The sequence below is a fragment of the Scomber japonicus genome, chromosome 14 (assembly GCF_027409825.1).
Source record: "Scomber japonicus isolate fScoJap1 chromosome 14, fScoJap1.pri, whole genome shotgun sequence".
NCBI classification, from domain to species: domain Eukaryota; kingdom Metazoa; phylum Chordata; class Actinopteri; order Scombriformes; family Scombridae; genus Scomber; species Scomber japonicus.
Window position 1 is genome coordinate 27349730 of NC_070591.1, and position 17812 is coordinate 27367541.

The following is a 17812-nucleotide window of genomic DNA, read 5'->3' on the forward strand; positions in this document are numbered from 1 at the left end:
CAAGCTCTGACTTCCAACTTCCGAGGTAAATGGAACACAGCTTTAACTTCCACATTTGCTTCCGTAGCTAGCAGTCTTCTTCCTCACCACTGTTTACTAACTTTGTTGGCACTCTACTGCCACCAACTGCCCATCAATAATAGCCTGAAACTGGCTGCTGGAATGTATTTGTTGTCACTGGGCATTTTGTGCACACGTGCGTCCTTGTGTGTGTGCACGAAATACAAATAATGTGGGGACCTTCTTGGAAAAACATTGCTCCATTGAGCTGCCAATAAGGGTATCTTTAAATTTGAAGCAGAATTTAGGCTTTCATGTTTGTTTGTTTGTTATCTTTTGGTATCTGGTCAAAGAGCATTTAACTTTATCTTGACTGTACATCTGCTCTCCAACCATCCCGACTGCTTTAATCCACCTTCACATACTGTACAATCTATCATTAAAATAGCAAGAAGTTCCTGCTTATTCTCTTTGGATGTAATTCTGCTGCTACATTTAGGAACTCACCAGCAGAAGTAGACTTAATAAGATTAGAGAAAATGTGTATACCAAAAAAGAAAATGACAACGATAATCACAAAATGACTCCTGGAGAACAGTGAAGACCGTGTGAGTCAAAGAGGTGGATTTTCTTTTCCTCCACTTCATGGAACCAAACATATTTCTTTTATTGAATAACACTATTACTGCTTTCCAAAGTCAAGGTTCCAACTGGTGTGAAATCATTGCATAGCTCTCGCTATGGTTTCAGGCTGAGACAAAAGTCCTGCTGTTCTCCTCTCACCTTCCCCCCCCCTCGCTGATAGCTTTAGCCTTGACTGCACTGATAAAACTTACTGGCAAATATGTCAAGTATATCAGGACATAAACACAGCTCCCAGCGCTGGCGTCAGAACACACACACACACACACACGCACAGGATGAAAAAGCTAAACAGGAAGGCTTTAATCGAGTGTGTGTGTACACAGAAACTGAGCTTTACTACAGAGTCAGTTTACTGTGCGTGTAAACGTTAATCTTTCATAACTTAATTCAGTGTAGGTGGACATGGTGTGCTTATCATGTGATGTTACAATGTTACATCTATTTAAGGGAAGTATCATGGAAATGGAAACTGTAGCTTCTAAATACACTGCAGGCATATTTGAACTGCTGTCACTGAGCCGGTGGGAAAGGCTGTTTTTAATGGACTGTGTGTGGTTTGCTTTGGCTACAGAAACAAATGACCTGTGACCCCGAGCTCCAACCTACTCTAAAAAACTTTGCTCACTTTTAACTTTTTCAACCCCCCCACCACTCACAGATGATTACGGGACGCTGCTGATGGCCGAGGTGCTGCTGGAGGAGTGCCTGCAGGAAAACACGGAGCTATTACGGCGCTGCACACCTTTGATGGATAAGACGCAGCTCGGACTGTCTAAGGCCAAAGGTCACCTCAACTCCATCCTGAGCCGAGGCCGTCTCACAGTCAGTCACAGTCACAGTTATTTTGGGTTCCTTCAGTCCATCATATAGTTATAGATTCCTCTCTGCCTCTGTGAAGCTTATTTTCTCTAATAAACCCTATTAAATCAATTGAAGGAAGTGTTAAGCCATCATGACAAAGCACAGGAAGCTTTTTACACAAATCTCTTCCTCTGTTTTCTTTCAGTTATCTCAGTTTGACTCCTTCTTGTCTTCCAGCCCAGGTACTTGAACGAGGCTCTGCTGCTGATGGCCAAAGTCCACTATGTGCAGGGTCGATACCGGGACGCACAAGGAATGTGCGCCAGGGTGGGATTGGAGGAGCTGACGCACGACGACCAGCCAATCTACCACCTCCGACTGCTGGCCGAGGCTTTCGTCATTAAAGGTATCGGAGGATTCTCAAAAAAGGGAAAGTCAGGTTTCACAAAAACATGCTTTCTTAGCTTTGGCCTTCGTCCTTATTGGAAATCATAACATTATACCCATTGTCTGGGAATGCAACATCCTTAAAAAGAAGTCTGATGAAGCAAGAGAAGCGAAACAGACGGGAATACTTAGATTATTACCCAACCTGACTGCTCATGTTTTTCACTCTGTTAAACTTCATTGCATTGATGTCTTTTCAGATCTCAGCAGTTACTTTGGTGAGCACAATGTTAAGAGGAAGAATTTAAAAAGATTGCTTCTATTTTAAAGTGGCGATAATCAATATTTGTGTCATTTATGTATCAAATGTCTGTGTGTAGTTTGAGAGAATATAACCTGACACTCTCCTAGGCTTCCCAGAGCTTTATACTGAGTGTTGTTTACCTGTCTGGCCTGTAACTTCACTGTTCTGGTTCACTCTCACTGCTCTCATTGTGTTGTCTGCTCATATGTCAGTGTTGTGCTCACAGCTTGTTTACACTGTGGAAGTGGCCAACAAACAGAGAGAGGGGTATGACATGCAACAAAGATCCATAGCCTGGAGGTATACCATGTAACTGTGAGTGCCACAGTTGCATCAGAGAAAAGCTCAACAACATAATTATAAGCCTTTAAAAAAGATATATTGACCACATTCCCAAGTATGCATGTATAAAACCTTATTTACTTTTAAAGATTCTGCATAGACCAGTTTATCTTTAACTCACCTTCACAGACTGTAAAACAATTACTAGAAGCAGATCAACAGTCACTGACATTTACAGCTTTGAAGAGGATGTTATCTTCCAGCACAAATGGAGCTCAAGTGTTTAAAGTATAACTTTGTTGTTCTTAATAAAGTCACACACTTTAACAACAGAGGGAGATGAGGCAGAGTCGCAATGACAGGAAGCAGCGTTCACTGGAAGAGCAGTTTTAACCCTTACATTCATAGCTGTGTGTCAGACATTCCTACATACCTCATGTCTATGCTTATGTGACTCAGACTGTACTACAAATCAAAAATTATTGCTTGTAAACTTTTCAGAATGTAGTATTAACAATAATACACTAGAAAATAACACATCACCTATTTTACAGGATACTGTTACTTCTCAATAATTGGCACTGTTTAAATTAGTGAGCATACAGTCACTGTCTTGTGGTCATTGAAACAGATAAGCTGCTACCTATAATTCAAGGTACTTAAGAGCTTAAAACCTTTTGGATGGGAAACAGAATAACAACTAATTTCAACAGTTTTGACCTTTTGACAGCAGAAATTATTAAAAAGCAAATAGTTTGAAAAATACCAAGGACATAAATGCATAAAATGAATGAATAAGACAGGGTGCAATATGTTCCCAATATGTTTAAGTGTGAACTTTTAGAGACGTTGGCATAATCAATACCTCCATTGTAAGTAAAAATGAACTCAACCATAGAATATTATGTTAGACCCAAGTGTGTCAGGCTGATAATGAAACCTTCTTCTAGCACCATCACAGTTTATATCCACAAGCACGCTGGTGATGATGTGATCCACATTCCTGGTTTCACACCGCTCCACTGACTGACAGATGGTGATGGTAGAAACGTAGCGCTACATCAGCAAAAGGAAGGAGAACATTGTTAGCTGGGACACATGGATGTTACCAGTTTCAAAATTACAAAAAATCAGCTTTTCAAACATTTTATGAGGAAGGAAATGCACTCAACAGATTTATTAGACCTCAAAGATACACAAAACTTGGAATATTACAAAATTAGACAAAATAAAGATAATAGAAGCCAACAAGCTATTCAATTGGGTGTATGAAGAGTTTGGGTATATATTGATTAATTGATTGACTATAAAAGCTAAACATTAGATCAGATTTTAGTTTAAGGGCCGCATACAACCCAATTTGATCTCAAGTGGGTCAGACCAGTAAAACCACTGCACAATAACCTATAATAACATATACTATATATAATCATTTTATAATAATAATAATAATAATATCTTTAATCTATTTACTAAACAGGTGAGAAAAAGGAGTGCAATTTCAACAATCTTAGCCCTCACAAGTGCATTAATATTGCATATGGTTTTGTTTTATCGATACTCATCACAGAAAAAAATTGTTCACAATAGTTGTGCCAAACATGAACAAAATGTCCTTTAAATCTGATCTGTTATCTCAAGTTGGACGTTGGACACGGGCAGATCAGAAGCCCTGACTGTGAATGGCAAGCAAAAATAAGTGAGAATAGTGGTCATTTTCATACTTTGCAAAGTTATCCAATGGGCCAGATTGGACCCCTTGGTAGACCAGTTCTGAGCCGCAGGCCGTATATTTGACACCTCTGCGTTAGCCGTTAGACATTTTTTTCTTTCTTTTTTTTTTAAAATCTCATGGACTTGGTAAATCTACAGTATGTCAGCTGGATCCTTGTGATTTCAGACTCTTTGGACATCCACTTCAGTGCTTCACAGTTCACATTCATAGCAGATCTCCTTACCTGTCAGCCTAGGTCTTAAAGCAGAGGCAGTGCTGAGGACTGGCATGATTCCCTGAAAAACATCAAAGACAGGTTTGAACAGCTCCCTGCATACATTTCCTCCTTGATGATCCCATTCCTAATCCGTGCAGTAGGAGTTATTACAGGCCCTAAAATCACAATGACCTTGTATGGGAGTTTAGAAGTGGAAATGGCAGGGAGGGTGAAATCCAATCTGTGGAAATGAATGTAACGCGGCTGGAAAACATCAGCTTGATTGGACAGATAAGTTATGTCAGTAACACAGTGTGTTCGCCCGAGCCTGACCCTCAGCTCGCGGATGACAATGATGATGTGAGATTTGGATCCACGGTTTTCGCTCAACAAAGGCAACCTCTGCGCTCTCTCACTCGCTGCCTCTCCATGAAGACACCTTTGGGAGTCATATGTGTCAGACGGGAAAGATTCAGCGCAAAGTAAATGCCTTGAGCTCTTCTGGGAGTGGATTTTCTGACAGATTTTGATACAGATGCTCTTTTGAAAAGCTGATGATTGTGAGTCATAAAGCAAATATTTCCCATTACTCACAGTCACACATGCACACAAGCTGTCTATAGTCCAAAAAAACACTATCGCAATATAACAAGTTATTTTTGGGGGGGTAACTATAAAAATAAACACTTTATTCAGTTATCAGTTAGACACACGATGAACGCCAGGATTGTGAAAGGTCAAAGGTCACATCCACAGAACACAACGCTGTCCATCGTCCTTAGAGCGCCGGGTAATCTCGTTACACTCATCATCATCATCGTGTCATTACCCTCCCCGTTTCCTGATAGTCGGACATGACCTCATGCTCATGAAAAGAGAATTATATTACACTTAGCTGTCAGATTTTGATTCCTCTTCATTGTCTTGAAATGTTATTAACGCTAGATTGTTATGATACCGTGTCAAAGGTCACATGAGAAAGTAGACCAGCTCCTTTGGGGGTTGCAAAGCTCCTTCCCATGGCTTTTTGTGGACATGTTGCGTATTGCGGTGGGAATGAAGTCAGATCTGAATATTTGCTTGCTGATGTCTTTTCTATTGGCAGCTGTCTGCTTATTTGATTAGGCCTGGCGTCTGGCCTGAGGCTGCTGTCCGTCACAGACTTCCTGCGGTCTCGAAAGGTTCCTGCTCGCTCCCGTTTATTTGTTTCAATAAGTCAACTAATGGACATGACACCAGGACTCGTCCTGCTTCTTCTGTATTCTGGGCATCTATCACTGTCGTACCATACCAGAAAATGGGCAAAAGCACATTTAAGAAGGTGTTAATGTGAAATTAATTCATTTATTTGCCTATGAAAATTAATTTAAGAAAAGCCTTGAACTATTTTTTAAAAACTAGAGTTTCCTCCATTCTGCCTTTTTCCTCTTTTATGCACTAGGCATTGAGGTGAGTGAGTCACTATTTTGTTTTGTGCTTAGAAACCAAAATAACTTTACGTTTATTTTAATATGATTATGTGTCCAAACAACTAAAATAGCAGATACAAAAAAAGGGAAGTACGTGGAGCTAAAAACTAGACCACTACAGAGGAAAAACTAGCTCAACTAACTGCACTGTAGCAGCCATCTTATAGTTTGTTTTTGTTTGTTTCAGTTTTGACCTTGTTTGTCCTTTTAAAGCTTATTTTTCTTTACCAATTTTACTGTACTGTACTTACTATAATTTGTTTATTTAAAGAACTGGTTCACAATTTCTCAGGTATGTCTTAAAACAACAGTCAGGTCCTAAAGGAACAGTAAAGCCTGTTCTTCTTGTTGTAATCATTCCTCCTGTTCATACTGACCATTAGAAGATCCCTTCATAATGCACTTACAAAGTGATGGAGGACAAAATCCACAGTCCTCCTTCTGTGTAAAAATGTATTTAAAAGTTAATCTGAAGCTAATATGAAACTTCAGCCATCCAAATGAGTCAAGTCAAGTCTTCTATGTTTCAACGTTACAATCTTTTTAGAGCCAAAGTCTCTCTTTGTGTTACTATACTTCCACCTCAGCTCAACAGGGAAACACAAAGAGGGAATCTGATGCAATAAAGACTGTAAATGTGTCAGATATCACTTGATATGACTAACACAGACTGCTGAAGCTGAATATAAGCTTCACATCTACTTTTAAAATACTGTGGACATACTGTGGATAATGGTTCCCATCACTTTCATTGTGATCACATTTGAAGGAGATCTTTTACCGTCGGTATGAACAAGAGGAATGATTACAGCAAGGAAAAAAGCTTTTTGTCTGCTAATATGGACACCTGACTGCTGTTTTACGATTCACTTGACACACTTTAAGACATTTTATTTTTGAATGTACAGCTGCCCTATTTCATTTGTCCCCTTTGGCGGCAGCGCAAATAATAGAGCCAACTTGTTAGAATATAGTTGTTTACACATTCCACAGACAAGATGAGCAGCATTTATTGTCATGTTTCTGGCCAAAAAGTGCAATATTCACTTTTTTAAGTTATGTTTTGATTGTTATCTGCTCAGTGCCTCATACAGTCTATTCACCTGCTAACTTTCACTGTCTGCTGTTCAGTGCTGGTTTCTGATAAAGTCATTTTTAGAGTTGTCTGCTGTGAATGGAAATAGCATTGATGACAGCTGTGAAACTGAACCAAACAGTAAGTTTCAGGCCATAAAACCACAATAAGCTTAAATAAGAATAAGCAGTAGCTGTAAACTATAGAGAGGGGAACTGCAGGTCAATTAATTGCTTGTGGGTTTATCACTGAGCACACTTCACATACAGTAAGTCATGTGATCAGTTGTTACTACAAATATATGGATAGTCACTTTAATTTCAAATTCATTTTAAAAATGTTACAACCCAGAGAAAGGCTCTTTAGAAAAGAGGTCCAAAATAACCAAAATAGTGGAAAAACAGTTATTAATACACAATACATGTGACCACAAACTAGCTAGAAACAACAAAAGGTGGGTGCACCTGCCAAAAAACAAAAGGATAAGGAAGCTACCCAGACTATCCCACAGCAGGATCTGGTTTCTTCCCTCTAACCTAAACCAACATTAGGACTGTCTGAACCTAACAGAAATCAAACTGTGAAAACAGGACTACAAACATAAACTGCTGGAAGGTGAACAGACACAGAGCCAAGGTTCCTGCCCCTCCTCTTTATTAGCTTTCCTTCAATAAGACCACACTGGATACACCTGAGGGAAGAACACAGGACATCAGGAATGAAAATCACCTGCACCACCATATTGTAACCAGCAGGGGGCGCATGTACAAAAAAAAAAAAAACTTGAATTGTATATGACATGTTTTCACTGTTCCACTTTACATGAGACAGGAAAAGTGATAAAACAGTAATACACCAGCAACATGTCAGTGTATAGTAACAGTTGGTGGTCAATTCATTCCCTTGGTCTCTCCTTGTGTTCCAGGTCTGTCTCTGGACCACCAGATAGTTTCTGCAGTGTCTCGTGTCCGCCTGTCAGAAAGGGAGGAGGAGAGTCTGTCCTGTTACCTCAGAGCCTGTGACGCTGCTCTGGCCTACCTGCAGGAGATCGATAAGGTGGGCGTTTAAACATGTATCTATTATGTGTATGTGTGTGTTTGTGTTAACCTTTGTTTCCATGAGTCAGTGAGTTTCTGCACTGTCACTATTTGAATATGAAAATGAATCTGTGTGTTTGCATGAGTTTAAGTGCAGGGGATTATCAGAGGAGGTTGCTTTTGTTCTACCCGCTTATGGGTCAGAGTTTGTAATTAATCCAATTTTTTGTATTCACTAGATTCCAGCAAGTATACAGTTTATTTTAGTATGCATTTATTTTATTTGCCATTTTCCAACAGAAATATTTAGCAGTTTTTCTTTAAAGATATTTTTTTTGTTATCCTGTACATGTCCTATATCTTGATCCTGTACATACACCTGTACAATTGAATCATTGTTAATTTACTTTTTTATTATTGGATACCCTTGAAATATGTGTATATTAACCTTGTTGTTGCTGCAGGTAGTAACAACGCCCCACACAAAGACAGCCAAAGCCAGTCTGCTTCCTCCACCCATGGACATCGACCTGGGCTACTTCATACAGGCAGCTTTACAGAGCGCGTACTTATGTCTGCTGCACAGAGGGTGAGCCTAACACACCTGCGCATGCACACACACACACACACACACACCTATTGTCTTCCCTCTTTTGTGTTTATTCAAGTTCTCTGTTCCTCTCTAGAGTGCTCTTGAAATAAGATATACTTGACCTTCAATCAAGTGTTAAAGTGAGACTATGTAACAGCAACCACAAGTGAAGACATGAGACAATCCTAAATATTAAAACCTACTTTAATAGGAGCATGCATGGAAAAGATAAATCAGTTAACTGACTCAGTAATGTCTGCAATGTTTACTTAAAGTTCAGTCGTCATAAGCTCCAGACCAAGTAAGGCTGTAACAAAGCAAAGCAAAACCCTTGAGTGTTGTTGATTTGAGCACATTTGTGTTTAATTGCTTCTGAATGACACTTTTTCACGTGTTGAACAAAGAATGTATTATGCACTTACCTTAGCTCACTCATTAGCTGACAGGAGATCAGCTGATTCAATTTGAACAACTTTACTTTTTTAAGAATCAGGTTAATTGAAAGAAATGCCTCCTAATCTAAGTCATCTTTGTCATATTGTTGGTCTTAGTTTACCCACCTGTATCATATATTACATCACTGGTTATGCAATATATATTCAATGGCTGATTCATACTTGCCTGTGATAGAGGGAACCTTGGGCTTATTCATCTGGTTTTGTTTTAGAAAGTGAGGAGGAGAAGAAATCAAAGAAAACACTTTCAAGCAGCACTTGACCTCAGTGCAGCAGGGATGCTTTAATACATGTGACCAGTAGGTGTCAGTATTGCTCTTGGGCTCACAAAAGTACATTAGTGTTTGAGCATATCACTCCAGTGGCTGCTGAACTTACCTATATGCTGTGACCTTTGATTTGTGAAGAAATGATCAATGGCAGTATCCATGCTATGGTTCCCTCTCTTTTCAAAATTATCACTATATAACTTCTTCTTCTTCTTCCTCTGCCTATATATTTTTTACATATAACACCTTCACAACACATACATCGCATTGACATACGCCTTCTTTTTATATGTGTTAGTCATCTGGCGCAGGGTGCTCACCAACTGCGTAGGGTGCTCAGGGTGGTGGAGTCACGAGGGTCTCAGAGCTTCAGAAAGGTGAGCTGCCACACACACACACACACACGATGCAAAGGTAGACATAAAAGTTAGTCACTAAAAGTATTTAAAGAATATAAAGGATATTGGAAAATAATACTGAGGACCAACTTTCCTGAAGATGGGGAAAAACTGTTATTGGTAAAAACAGTAATGTTGTTTACTTATAATGTACATACCAGGATTTCAAATATCCCTTTAATTAATTTTTATCCTAGTCCGCAGCAAGGAAGCTAGCAGAGGTCCTTCTGAGCTCAGTGAGTGAGGACGGTTACTGGCCCCCACTAGGGCCCCCACCATCAGCCTGGCTGCACCGAGAGGGAGCCGCCGCTTCCAAAGATGCCATCTACCCTACTGTTAAACCACCACAGCGTTACAGCACTGAGAGGTTTGGATTGTCTTAGTTTATTTTTCATTTTACTACCTGTTTGATTTAAGCTGTCTTAAGTTGTCTCGTTTCTACCCAGCGGACAGTGTACTGAGTGCCACTGCTTTTCATCAGCATTTAAGAGGGGCAAGGCCTCTTTTGATTTTGTTTTTGTTATTTCATTGTGTCAGTAATGAAAAGTGCATGAATAGCGCACATAGCTGTTATGTCTAGGTGTCGGTTTCCTTTGTCAAAGCAGTTGGTGTTAGTTCTCTTTGCCCAATGATTTTTCTCTACTAAAGAGCGTGAGTCACCATCAGGGAGGCGTGAATCTAAGCTACATCTCGACAGAATACAAATACGCCCTTTTCCTATGGAAAATCATGTAGTAATTATGTAACAGGCCTTCCAGGAGAGTGATCATAAGCTCCCAGTTTACACTGGGTCATTCAAGGTGAGGAATCCCACAACACGGCCAAATTATTTAGCCCACTTCTCCTTATCATTGTGGTCTAGAACTATATGTAGAACTGCAGCCGAAAATACCCAACAGACACGTGATCATGTAGCCCTGAGTGTTTAGGCTGATAAAATATTTTTTTAAGAGGTGCTGCATGAGTATGTGGTATTCCTCTGTGGGGTCAAGCAGTTTAGCACCCAGATGTGTTTTAAACTCCTAAAAGTGTATCTGGATCCTTTCTCACACATAGCTAAGATAAGTGACACAGCAACAGCTGTTTTTGTGTTGAAACTGGAAAACATGACATCACACAACCTGACATGACATGAAATGACATAACTTAGCATGACAGCATAGCAAAACAAACAAAACATAACGTAACTTGACAACATGAAACAACATAACCTGACATGACATGACATAGCATAACATAATATAAGATAACAACATCATGACATAACATGACATAACACTATATAACCCGACATTACATAATACAGCATGACAACATAACAAAACAACAAAACGCAACTTAAGCTGAAATGACATGACAACATAAAACAACATAACATAACCTGGCATAACATGACATAACATAACATTATATAACATAACAACATCATGACATAACACCACATAAGATATCACAATATAGTGTGACATGACATTACATAAGATATCACAATATAGTGTGACATGACATTACGTAACAAATCACAATATAATGTGACATGACATAACATAACATGAAACAACATAACATAACCTTGCATGACAGGACACGGCATACCATAGCATGATATATGTTATGTTATGTTATATGATGTCATGTCATGCTATAACATAACAACATGAGATGGCATAACACAACATAACACAACATAACATGATATGACATTACATGACCTTGCATAACATAACACAACACAACATAATATAACATGATATGACATTACATAACATAGCATGACAACATAACAAAACACGATATTACCTGACATGAAAGCATAAAAAACATAACATGACATGACATAATATGACATAACTACATAAACACATCATAACATAGACATCATGACATCAAGGTAACAACAACACAACATGCCATAGCATAACATGACATGACATCGCATGGCATGACATAGCATGACATGACATGACATGACATAAAAACATAATATAATCTGTAATGACATGATGAACAGCATGACCTAACAAGTTATAACATAAAGTGACATAAAAGGGTATAGTATAACAACGTGACATTACATGAAATCATTACATGATACAAGTTGACATAACATATAGTGACAAGGCTTACAAGGCTTGTAAACACATTGCACAGTCCTGATATGACGAGCTGATCTGCATCAGTACACAAAATTGTATCACTGTTTGGACGCCTCGTCTCTGCTTTTCCCTCTTTGCAGGGATCCTGTGCTCGTTGCTCAGGCCCCTGCGAGCCATACTTAGTCACCGCCACATGACTAATCCTGCCCACACTATCATAAGTGAAGATCTAAATCCATGTCTGAGATAAGAAGAAGAGGAGGAACAGGAGATTTCACCCTGAGGAATAGCTGTACTTTAGTATTGTTCATGGCTTTTGTCATCAGTTGCCTCCTTTTTGGCCATGATGGGGTCTGGTAAATGTGTCCTTTAATGGGACGCAGAGCCGACCAGAAGAGAGGCAAAGAAAGTGATGAATGAGGGAGATGGGAGAGGTGGAGATGGAAGAAATGAAGGAGTAACTGCATGTGTGAGTGTTTGTGTGTGTGTGTGTGTGCGCGTGTGCTTGTGTGTATGAGAGAGAGAGACATATGAGATGGTGCTGTGTAGTGATACTCCTAGGGTGGTCCGTGTTATGTTACAACACCAGGTGAGACAGAAACTGGACACTGCTGGCAATCTGTCTCTCTACCTCTGGTAAAACAGACTGTGTGTGTGTGTGTGTGTGTGTGTGTGTGTGTGTGTGTGTGTGTGTGTGTGTGTGTGTGTGTGTGTGCATATGCATATGTGTGTGTGTGTGTGTGTGTGTGTGTGTGTGTGTGTGTTGGTGTGTTGTTGTGTGTGTGTGTGTATGTGAGGAAGAGACTTCCTGTCCTCTATATTATTTCCTGTTTCCTGTGTCCCTGCAGTTGTTTCTGTCCTCAGGACGTGGTGGAAGAGGCTGTGCTACTGCTGCTCATCACAGAGTCGATGGTGAGATACACACATACACACGCACACACATGCACACACACATACAATCTGTCCTCTTTTATGCTCCCTTCTCTCAATCTTTTTGCTTTCAAAACACAAGTATGGAATAGATTCTTCCTGCTGCTGAGTCCATCAGTCCTACCGCTTTCCTCTTCCTCAGTCATCCTCCTCTTCCTCATTCCGAATCTCTGTTCATTCAGGCCAGTGGGGAGGCGGTGATAAGTCGTCTGCCAGACCAGTCTGACGCTCGCCAGGCCAGCCTGCAGGATGCCACCTCAGTCTACGACCTGCTCACCATCGGCATGGCCAGGAGGGGGCAGTACGCCATGCTGTCTGAGGTCTGCTGACACACACACACACAGACACAGTGACACAGTCACACACACACCATTATGCTGGAGGTCTGAGGGGAGGAGAGCAAAAAGAGTGAGAGATGAGACGTGTTAGTGAGAGCTTTGCCTTTGCCAAACTTTTTAATGAATGTCCTTATCACTTCGAGCAAAGGGGATTATGTGTCTTTTTCTCTCGCTGTCTCTCAGTCTCCCCTCAGCATCCACCTCGCTGTCTGCTCCTTCCTCTTGACGCTCTCCTTTACTTTTATCACTTTATCCCTCCTTTCCAGTTACAGCCCCCACGCTCCTTTTTTTACTCTTTCAGTCTCCTGCTCCAAAACTCCTCTCCTCCTTTATTACAAGCTCAGTTACCCCCCTAATGTGACCTCTGCTCAGGTGTAGGAAGTTGGCTAGGCGGGAGGGTTGGAGGGGTCGTCTCAAATTAGGTTTGTCCACCTGTCTGCCTGACGTATCGCTAGTATCAGTCATCTTATAAAGAAAGACCACACACACACACACACTAATATAGTTCCACCTAGACCAGTTAGCTGATATATGAGGCCTGTATGAGCCATTTATTAAAAAATTAGATGTCAGCCAGTCAGTTCCATCTATCTCTAATGTGAAGAATAAGATTCCCTTTGATTGATTACATGCTTATTATAGCATTAATCAATCCACAAGGTGTCCTCTAGTATCTTATTTGATTACATAATACATAAGCATATTAAATATCATTACAATTCTGGATTGAAAAGCATTCAGAAGTGTTCATAATCTGTAGTTAAGTCAAAGGCTGTCAAAAGTATGCAGAATAGGTTGTTTCAAAGTCTTATATATATATACATATATATATATATATATATATATATATATATATATATATATATATATATATATATATATATATATATATATATATATATATATATATATATATATATATATATATATGTATATATATATGTATGTTATATTATTGGATTAGCATTACAGGTGCATACAAGAGTTTTTTATGTTTTTATTTTTTTAAATACTTTTGTATTGAATTTAAACAAACAGAACATACAACCTAGACAGCTGTACACCCAACTGAACAGAGAGAGGAAATAATTAAAATAAATATTGACAATACTTAAACAATAATAAAGCAAAAATAAATGAATTAATCAAAAATAAACGTTAATCACATGAGTAAATGAATTAATCAAAAATAAACGTTAATCACATGAGTATGCTGACTAATTAAATTAGGTTAAACAAAACCTTGTCTCTGGTCCACTCGACACATGACAGTTTGGAGCAACCAGTTGAACTGCAGTTTAATTGTATTCATGTTCCTATATGAATAGTTGAAACAAGTAAAACTGTCATTGCTGCCAGCAGCTGCAGCACCAATAAACATCCGCTGCCTGTTTACTCAACAATTGACAGCATATCCGGGTTAAGTATATTGATAATTGAGCTGTTGTTTATTTGTGTTTTGGAACTTAAGATGTTTCACAGAGATGTGAGAGGGTTTTCTTTCTCTCTCTGGAGCTTTTTTCAATATAAGATGATGATGGAAAATCTTCATCTGCAATACAATTATGTCAAATAAATGCAGTGGAGTTTAAAAGTACAATATTTCCCTGTGACATATAGCGAGGTAGAAGTATTATGAACATTAAATGGAAATATTAGAAATAGTACTTGAGTTGTTAAGCCAGTGCACTTACTTCATTTCAACCTCTGCCTTTTGCATGTTTTCTCTTCGCTGCATTCCACTTTGGCAGAATTGCAGGTTAACCCCTTTAACCAGAGGTTAAATTGGGATTTGTTATGGGTGGGGCATGATTTAGCAAGGTTAACAAGGGTCAGCGCTGTAATGTAGCAGCAATAGTAACAGTCGCAGCCTCATTTACGATAGAACAGACCTAACAAGTATTACATAATCATCTTAATTCATGCATGGCTTAGTTCAGCGATTTAAGAAATATCCTGATTCAGTACTACAATCAGCTGGGGTCTGCACTCGCACGGAGGTTGATGCAGCATGTCGAGCTCTGTACAGCAGGGGGGCTTTTGTCTGCATGTTAAATGGTCAGTCGGAGTTTCCAGTAAGTGTGTATTATTTAATCAGAATATCAGGCAGGCCCCCTTTTTTTCCCTGCTTTAGCTCACTTGTGCATGACTGACAACATCTGACTGTGCGGCTCTCCACGCCACCCTCTGTTCGTCCACACACACATCAATCACATCATTATGTACTGAAACAGCGCGGAGTGGGTGGTGAGTGGTGACTGACAGTCATTTCAAACTAGAAAATTGTAGCTAAGAAGAGTGGCTGTTCAGTTTGTGACTATGTAAATGAGGAAAAAATGAGCGCCTGCATTTAATACTTCTAACCTCAGCTGTCCCTATGTAAAAATTGTGAGGACACCTGAACGCACATTTTTAATTTGGTCTTACCTCTCCACACTCTCTGCCTAAACCTGTATCTACATATCCTACTCTAAAATACTTGTCTGCGTCTCTCCTCGCAGTGTCTGGAGCGAGCCATGAAGTTTTCATTCAATGAGTTCCACCTCTGGCACCAGCTGGGCCTGTCACTCATGGCGGCCGGGAAGGTGAGCTCATTTCTCCTAATATACCAGCAGCAGCAGAAGCTACTCGCACATACCGAGCCACGCCCCACACGACACATCCATCTTCTGCCCATGCCTCTGTCCTGTAAACTGCAGCGCTCTACCTCCCCCCCCCCCCCCCCCCGCCCCCCCCCCCCCTTGTCCAGACGTGCAACAAATAGTGTTCACAGATAGGTGATAAGTCTGCATGGAATGGCAGATGGTGAGTTATTAATCGCGAAAAAATGACACTAAATACATCCTGAAATACCTGGAGTGTTTAAACTGCACAGTAGGGAATGTATTATCTCATAGGGGAAACTCCAAAACACATTCATTCTTATTATAAGTTGTTTTTTCTGCCAAGTGAATATGATTGTTTTTCTGAAATAAACATTAAAAGAATGGGCTTTCTTCAAATGGGAGTCCTCAGAAGGAGCTGGAATACCTTATATTTCCCTTTCTCTCTCTCTCTCTCTCTCTCTCTCTCTCTCTCCTTATGTCTCCTTCTATCCCTCTTGAGAGTGTGTGCGCGCCCATTTGTGTGACAGAAAAATTGATCTGGGTTGCAGGATAAAGTGACACTGCAGATCAATGGAGAGCTCTAGAAATAGGCTGCTCCCTAGAAGGAGAAGGGGCCGCCTCAGTGTCGTCAGATCCGATTCTATTTAGGGCCAGCCGGGTGCGTGCGTGTGTGCATGTGTGCGTGCATATGTACGAGCGTGTGCGTGCATGCACACGCGCCTGGTCCATTAATGATTGACCTACATGTATTAAGTGACTGTGTGTCTAAATGGGTCTATTAGGGCTTTGCAAGGACAGTTGATGTGTGTTTGATACACTCATTTAAAAGCGATCCATGTCATCTGTGGCTGCACGATAACCGACTGCTGCGCTCACATGAATCACAATTTGTCACTGACGTGTTTTGTTTTGTGTGTGTGTGTGTGTGTGTGTGTGTGTGTGTTTGTTTGTGTGTGTGTTCCAGGATGTTGGTGCCGTATCTGTATTTAAAGAGTGTGCCAGGATGAGACCAGATGACCCTTCACTGCCCCTGCTGGCTGCTAAAGTCTGCATTGGTCAACTACACTGGGTGAATACACACACATAACATTCACATACACTTATATATGGCATAATACACATACATGCACATGGACTCAAATAAACACCTATGCAGTCGAGGGTTAAACCTGTGAATTGAGACATTTATAGCTATTAAGAGTAGGAACGTGTTTTCTGCGCTATTGGTGCTCTTACTTTGATGTTTTGGAACTGCATTTCCCAGAGATACTTGTTGCTGTGGTGTTTCTCAATTTGGTAGGGATGAAGTTTCTGTAGGTGGAGCTGTTTTCCTTGTCTGTTCAGCCATGCGGTGGCTTTTACTGCTCTTGCTCCCTCCTCTATTCAGAGTGCAGATACATTAAGTACATAGTAGCAGATCTGTACACTTCAGTGGTTCCCAAGCCAGAGGTTATATAATAGAAAAAGATGTTTATTTTCAAACCTTTCTCTAATATTTGCTCATTTTTAGAAACACTAGCGACATGGCTTTAGGCCTGCAAATTATGCTTGGGAGGAAAGCTGGTCCACTGCTTTGGTTCAGAGTGAAATACCTCTAGTATTGGATACATTGTTATAACATTTCCCAGAGGATTTGATCTCTTGAGTTTTGCTTTACCATCAGTTTGACATAGGTATTATATGTATTTTGTGAAATGACTCAACAACTATTGGATGGATTGTCATGAAAGGTTGCCCTCAGGATGAATTGTAAAATGTTTGGTGACCCTAAAATGAACTTTTGCACTCCTCAGATCCAGATTCTAATTTGTCCAAATCTTTGGTTCATGACCTGAAAAATTTTGATTCCCATCAGCCACAGCTGTAATTTGTGTTTTGAGATAAGTCAAGTCAGTTGACCCAAAAACATAAAAGCAACATAGCAAAAATACAAAGACTAGTGTAGTAGGCAAAAAACAAAGACAAGTCAACTCTCATACTGAGTTAAAAGCCAAATAATACATTAATGTGAATTTGAGCATGCTAACATGCTAAACTAAGACAGTAAATATAGTGTACATATGTGCCTATGCCTATGAACAGTCTTACAGAGCAGACACCATGACTATAGTTCCTTATTAAATACTGTGTAGTTTTGCCTCTTCAGGTCAGTTCAAAGTCTATGAGGGGAAAATCACTCCTCAGCTTAAAAGCACAC

At 39.9% G+C, this 17812-nt stretch overlaps 1 protein-coding gene across 2 annotated transcripts in view; it reads left to right on the forward strand.

Annotated features, from left to right (window-relative positions):
* The window catches only part of ttc7a (tetratricopeptide repeat domain 7A), a 54885-nt gene that overhangs the window by 2308 nt on the left and 34765 nt on the right, over positions 1-17812 (forward strand). For both annotated transcript variants that reach the window (XM_053333495.1, XM_053333494.1), the window contains exons 2-11: positions 1304-1467; positions 1684-1852; positions 7820-7950; positions 8396-8520; positions 9546-9624; positions 9843-10012; positions 12590-12653; positions 12854-12991; positions 15511-15594; positions 16580-16684. In XM_053333495.1, coding sequence (XP_053189470.1) covers positions 1304-1467; positions 1684-1852; positions 7820-7950; positions 8396-8520; positions 9546-9624; positions 9843-10012; positions 12590-12653; positions 12854-12991; positions 15511-15594; positions 16580-16684 — 1229 coding nt within the window. The remainder of the gene's footprint in view (positions 1-1303; positions 1468-1683; positions 1853-7819; positions 7951-8395; positions 8521-9545; positions 9625-9842; positions 10013-12589; positions 12654-12853; positions 12992-15510; positions 15595-16579; positions 16685-17812) is intronic.